This window comes from Varroa jacobsoni, unplaced genomic scaffold, assembly GCF_002532875.2.
Source record: "Varroa jacobsoni isolate VJ856 unplaced genomic scaffold, vjacob_1.0 scaffold_328, whole genome shotgun sequence".
Taxonomy (NCBI): Eukaryota; Metazoa; Arthropoda; class Arachnida; order Mesostigmata; family Varroidae; genus Varroa; species Varroa jacobsoni.
In genome coordinates, this window is record NW_019213230.1 from 91977 (window position 1) to 99009 (window position 7033).

A 7033-nucleotide genomic window follows, 5' to 3' on the forward strand; every position below is an offset into this window, starting at 1 on the left:
AGGGAGTGGCCAACGGACTGTGGTAACGCGGCCTGCCTGCTTATGTGGACAACGACAAGATTCGTACGAGCTGGCCGAAAATGCAGAAACTGCTGTTATTGAACGCCTTCATACGATTTTATACTGGTAAATGTTGTCGGAAACTCCCGTTTGTACTAGTTGAAAATACTAGAAATTGCTTGACATCTTCTGTATTTACAAGTGATGCATTGCGCTATTTGATAAAACAACAAACGTTCAACCTTCTGGCATCATGATCTCTATGTAATAATAATCAACTCGATGGCGGACGTACCAGGCAGGCTTCTTACGAAGCCATAGAGGACGGAAGTTGTCTGATAATAGTTTATTTCGTATGTCACAGACCTTGCTCTCCTAATAGTAATGAGCTTGTTATTTTAGTAGTCGTCTTGCCTAATTTGTCGTTTTGCTGCTATTAACTTACTCCTATTCGTCGATAAACTGGGATTGTTGTTGCAGCATTGTCAAGATATCATCTTGTTAACCCAAAAAAATGGAACAAATACAATATTAGGTAGACAAGATTCCGACGAACGAGATCTAGGAGGTCCAATAACAGACAGCGCCGTAGCATGCACAGCGAACACACAGAAAACATGCGCTGTTGCAATTTGTAAAGGAACATCTTTTATAAGACAAGCGATCCAATATGTCGCCGGGCTGGCGCTCAAGTAGCAGACCCGTAGAAAGGTGTTTGTGAAAGCAGGACAGACAAAAGTTGCACGTCGAAGGCCACCAATACCGCAAAAAACCGGGAAGGCAGGACGCCATGACGACTAAGGTTCCTAAGGGACGAAATGGAACCAATGCAGCCAATATTCATAGCTCCATACAGAGAGATAAATACCATGTTAGCTACTGATTTTCGTTATTGAGGACCACTGCTGCTCTGTGACTTTATCTTTAGCTTTTTGCTGTCGCGGCGCGCCATACTGAATGAGTGACGTTGCTCTTAATTAGCCGTCCATCCAAGCTCCAACTATTTCTGGATTTACGTACGATTCACCCATCGCTGTTCTGTACCCTCTATTGAGCGAGTTGAAAGGAGGGTCAGTGGTTGACTGCTGACGACTGCGGTGGTACAAGCCAGTATCTTTCAAGAACATTAACAGCTGCAGGACCTTTTTTCTATTATGGTATATAGTATTTGGTCTTCGTAGAGGCAAGGCAATTTAATGGTTTTATTGACAATTACTGCGCACGCTTTATTACTGATACAGGTGCGTCGGTAACGTAGTAACCGCAACGCTCCATATTCATCAAGCCATTTTTGATTTGTTTACTCGCCGTCCGCTAACAGACGCCTATCGTAAAACAAAGAGAGTCTATACTCAGTCGGCTATCAACAAAATATGGTTGCCCTCGTAAATGTGTCTCATTCGAGTGTATTCGCAGTAGTATTGACATGCAGGACACTCAATTAGGTACATAGAGGACTTCAACCAACGACTCGTTAGGTTTGGCATGCAAATACTTTTCTAAGGTCTTGGCCCACTAAATTACCCGTGCGACTATAACGTAAAGAGATAATTATAGTGAAGCCGCATTGTTTAAACCTTCGACTCATGAACATAGGCCGCAGGAGTACCTCTGCTTGCGAGGCGCAATCCACAATGTTGTCTAAAAACTTAGAATGATAAATAAATCCTCCTCTAGGGTGGCCAGTTATTCTTTTGACCAAAGTGTATATAAGATTTCTATGTTATAAAAGCTCGATAGCTAGTAGCAGGATTTATCATCCGCTCCTTGCCAATATCGATCGGCGCTAAAGGTGATGTATATATTGTAGCATATCAGACACCCGAGCTAAAGGATAAGCAGACGGGTTCACTAGCTTCTTAAATTGAAGCACTAAACGATTTCAAATAAGTCCGAGTCCAATCTATATTTTGGAATACCACAAGCCAAATAAATGTCTTCAATGGGACAACTTAAAAAATATACTTTTTATCGAAAAGCAAAGGCTCATCTCCGATCATTAGTGGGGAGCAGGGCGATGTAACAAAGTCCCCTTTTCGATTCGGGCGCGCTTCGTTAGTAATTAGTCCCGTCACGATAACGGATGCCTTCTTCAAACGTCGATGTACTTGCCGGCCGAACGGCCGGTCGCTACCTTATGTCTTAATATTGGAAACATCTAACCTAGCTGGGTTTGATAAATTTGTATCAAAGAGAAGTGCGGAAAGAAGGAAAAATCTTTGCCCAGTAACTCGGTAACCGTTGTTGATGTCCAAAAGCCAGAAGCAGCCCCTACAAAATCTCATACACCGAATCGTTACGTTCTATCATCTACGTTTATTTTTTTCTCCTTACCAGTGTTCATTTATCACTAAAGATGCGATTCTAAAGGAAGAAGAAATGTTTGTCTACTAAAGCTTTGTTCAGCAATTAAATTGCGAACATTGACGAGGTACAACAATGAAAAACTACGTCAGTCAGTCGGTATTATAATACAGCTTGAATTAAATTCAGACTGCCCTGACATCACGATTATGCCGCATCGTGTAATTCATTAGCAAGTTATTGATTAATAAATCTTTTTTCCAACTATAATCATGTGCAACTCTTTCAGAACGGCTCCTCGAGACAACTGTGAAAATGAGGCAGTTATGCACCGTGAAGGCGCAAGGCCTAGTAAATCCTGAGGAGCAAAAACAAACACTCGATGCGATCATTCACGAGGCTGGTAAGGACGTACCCAAATACGCTGAACATGTACACGTATTTTCTACAACCATACAATACAAATGTGTGCATATTAAATCTTATATGGCAAGAAGAAAGTGTAGTTATGTAATAACGAAGCTGATTTATCAGTAGAACAGGTTAACGCAATGCTTTACTCTGGAACAATAGTTTATTTGATGAAAGCAAAGTTCGTATTTCGCGTTGCTTGAATGCAGCCTCAGTTGAATTGATGACTGATGCCATTTCTTCTGTGTTTGTGTTTTGTTAACGTTCACAGATTCGCACCGTGTAGCAGGTCACTCGGCAGACTATGTCAACAGAATTTTACGTAACGTTGCCGCCGGGGTTCCGCGTGGCGGTATTGACCTTTGAGGAATTCGAGAGGTAGCAATGAACACCGTAACTACCAGCATCAAGCTGCAAGAGAAACGTCATTACGATAAAAACAACTCGGTCCTTACTTTTTTAACTTATGAACGACAAAACTTGCCACACAGTAATCATCAATATCATCGACAGGTAGTAAGCCAAATGCAATCTTTCTGAGGTTTGTTCTTGTACGGTACATCGAGGATCAACAAGGCGTGCATATTGTTACGTACACAAAAACAACGATTTCCCCCAATAGAACCGCAATCATCAGTGACTCGACACGAAAACAAGCGCATAGAGAAGTTATGACAGAGATCTATGTTGCAACGAGTCGTGTAACCTTGTGGGCGATGATCATCATGTAGCCGCCAGGCTCTCGAAAAGAGTTTTTATCAAACACTTGGCAGCAGAAAGCCGATTAGCCACATGCAGATGGTGCGTCTATAGTGAAGGCTTGCAGATATACACCTTTATAGATTGACACGTACACATACACAGTTATAGATATCAATGATTGACTCGATCAATTGCACGAATGTTTAGCTGGCCAGTACCTGTCTAAGTAACTTATTTGTCCTACAAGTTAAGGTCGTCCTTCCAGGTTACGTCATATTTTCGCCTACTTTAACAAGGACAACGAATGACGTGTCAATTATCGCTTGGCTTTTGTTTTTCTATTGTTAAATTATTTAAAAATTAATAATTGTGTGTTGAATATTTAAAATGTGTGCTGTTTGACCCAATTCGAGACCCATGTAAGCTGAAATCAAAGTTCAACCTGTATTTGCAAAGCTATCCCTTTCAGAGGCCAGCTTGACTAGAAACAGCCTCTGACAGGGAACTAACGACTAATTCTAACGAATGAAAGAGAACCTCTATTCGGCAATGGGCTTACATTGAGTAATAGGTCGACATCAATCAAGTTAGGTAGGTACACCTTCAGGTAGCGTTTTCTCCATTTTGCGCGTTCTTTATGTAATATTACGCGTAGTTATGACTCTTGTCAACGTATCAGCGTTGCGTCATGTAGGCCAGTATCTCGCATACGTAGGATGTACTAAATCTGAGAACATAAGGCGTTATGGCCTATTATTTTCCGTCGAAAGCAGCTGATCGAAAGCTGAGGAGTTCCTAGAACATGGAACAATGCTCCTGAACCTATATAATTTTATCCGGAGTAGCGCGTAAGTAACGACACTTTTTCAGATCCACTTGACGTCCTTCAAAAGCGTCAGCTGATCTAAATTTTTCACGTTTGCACTGTTGTATGCAAATCATCATTTCCCAATTTAGTCAATGGTATAATGAGAAGCAATTTCCTGTTCATGTTTTAGCTTTGTTGCTGTGAAGTTTTCATGCTGTTCTAATCTGTTATGCGATAATATTTATAGAAGGCTGCGCTGTTTCTGAAGTGCTTAGGATAACGGAAAAATACTATAGTTATCTCAAAGATAAGAAGAGTGATGGATGATACTAATATTCAACCTAGTAGCTTGGTAGAGACGGGAACGACGCCAATGACGTATTGGTCGCATGAACGAGTTTCACGTCCGCTCTAAGAGATAACGTTACGTGAACATCGCTGTCGAAGGGTTTTCATTGGGATTTGTAAAATTAGGACATCACTAACGGCTAGGAGAAAAAATACGCGCTTATTTAGCAAAAATATTGTCTATATCTTGTGTCTGTGCACATGTCCTATGCAGTAGACGGTGGGAATAACCGATAGTCGGAAGAGAATTATCTGTTAGATACAGGACAGGGCTTTTCAACTTTTCTTAGCTTATATCAAGGAACTGCGGCCCTACACTTATTCCATCCGATAAGTTTGCGTAAGCATATATTCTTTCAAGCCAGATCTATTACGAAAATGGTATCTTTGGCAAATGATCCCAATTTGACTGGGTAACCGAACTCCTATATACTTGTTGAAATCCTTCGGTAGGCTGGAAATTAGGTTAAAATAGACTAAATTCGACACGATACGCTGCTAAGGCGAAATTTCTTTCATTCGTTGTTGAGTATGTTTTTGCATAGTGTATAGCAAACCAAGCTTAAGCAAGCACCGAGAACAGGTAAAAATATAGTAGGTAATACGCTGAGAAGCCTGAGTAACACAAATTACGCTTGTTATTATGTATTTAAATTAATTTCACAAATTGCTTTTCGCAAAAAAGAGGACAAACGGTGGCCACAACTGTATCGGGGGTAGCATATATTGAACCTACCTATTTAATCTATATATACTGCGTGGCTGTTAGTTCAAGTCAGGTGTGATATAATGTGTCTCAGATTGCCATCTTCTTTAGCATACGATATATATATATGATTCGAACAATCTAAATGTCCTCATGAGCCAACCTTCTAAATGATCTTACGTGGCGTCCATGTGTAGATATTTTTCATTTGTCTATATACGTCAAGGCTCATGATTGCTAACTTATTGACTTATTAGAGTAATAATGCAGACCAGTTTTCTTTTTATTTTCCGTACTGGCTAAGGCACCGAAAATATATTACTAGCTAATAAATTAACTCGTAAAAGCAGCAACCCGGTAACACTATGGTTTGCGGAATAAACAAAATACTCCAGTGTAAATATTGATTTATCGCTCAAATAATGAAGTGACATTTACTATAGTCGTACTTATATGGCACACGGGAGGTTCCATTATCTAACTATAACATGAGTAGTATCCATTTTTAGGACCAGGAGAAACAGTCTTTGCTCGGAAGTTATGGCCTTACCAATGAATAACATTGATATTGTATGATATAGTAAAAGTTATGTGATAGAAAACACTAACTAGTGCTTGTTTATCACAATGAATATTTTGTCTATTGTTGGCTAAGATGCCTTAGTTGAAGGGCTGGAAAATGTTGTATTTGTGAGATAGATGCACGAGGTGCAATTAGTTCTTACCCATCTCAAAATTTTGATAACGGTAAAATGGCGCCACACCGCGTTATAAAACGTAGGCACCTCTCGGGAAAGTATTAATGAACAGCCATGTTGATTACGCCGACACTTCTAGGCAGCCGATTTTGTACCATCATCTCGTTTAGGATCAAATTAAATACGACATCTGCGTCTGCTAATCAAAAAAAAAAAAAAAAAAAACCAAATTAAATATGAGGTAAACTGTGAAAAAATGGTTTGAATCATACGTCACAAAAAAAAAAACGCTTTCTGTTTATAAAAGAGCAAAAGTTACTACGTGCGTGTCTAGCTTATGCTTGAATAAGTAAACGTTGTCCAATTGCTCATTCGAGGCATTTCGTACCAGCGGTTTTATTCGAACGGGGTTTTCTGTGTAAATGCACACAGAAAGTGCGTCTGTCTATACGCCTGTAAATGATACGTCGTTCCATATTTTAGTGCTCGATCAATACTTACTGAAAAAGAAACAACATCGAGCGATACACAAACACACATGTACATATATATAACACAAAATGAGTTCACGGATCCTTGCCTGTGAAATGCGTGGATCTGTTCACTTATTTCCTTCGCCTCCCGTTGTACTTGTACATAGATATATGTACTTCTATATATTCATCAATATGAATGCATATATCAGTAGAAGATGGTACGAAGATGCGTTAATCTATCTATAGAACTTGTCTCAGAAACTGGTAAGAGAGAAAATTATATATATAAAAATAACATTACGTCTACTACTGATCCTCTGCTGAAGAGACTTGTATACGGATCAAATAGACCAATTCAGTACGTTGCCTGTTGTTGTTTGCAAGTAGTTACCTGGAGCAGCGATGGACAGTTTTAAGTAAAGCTCAAGCACTTCGACACATGTTAGTAGCCTTCAGAATACCGCAACTGTCCATGATACAAACTGTAAACAAAACAACCTGTTATGTAATAGGCCACGAGACAACTGCTAGCCGGTCAGTGATGATTGCATGCTCTTCAGCTTGTAAAATAAGAGTAATG

At 39.7% G+C, this 7033-nt stretch overlaps 1 protein-coding gene across 3 annotated transcripts in view; it reads left to right on the forward strand.

Annotated features, from left to right (window-relative positions):
• The window catches only part of REPTOR (repressed by TOR), a 68118-nt gene extending 62452 nt beyond the window's left edge, over positions 1 to 5666 (forward strand). For 2 of the 3 annotated variants that reach the window (XM_022831366.2, XM_022831368.2), the window contains exons 12-13: positions 2594 to 2707; positions 2987 to 5666. In XM_022831366.2, the coding sequence (XP_022687101.1) occupies positions 2594 to 2707; positions 2987 to 3081 (209 nt within the window). In that variant the 3' untranslated portion in view covers positions 3082 to 5666. The remainder of the gene's footprint in view (positions 1 to 2593; positions 2708 to 2986) is intronic. The other variant, XM_086967871.1, reaches the window with a different exon arrangement.
• The last annotated feature ends 1367 nt before the right edge of the window (positions 5667 to 7033 follow it).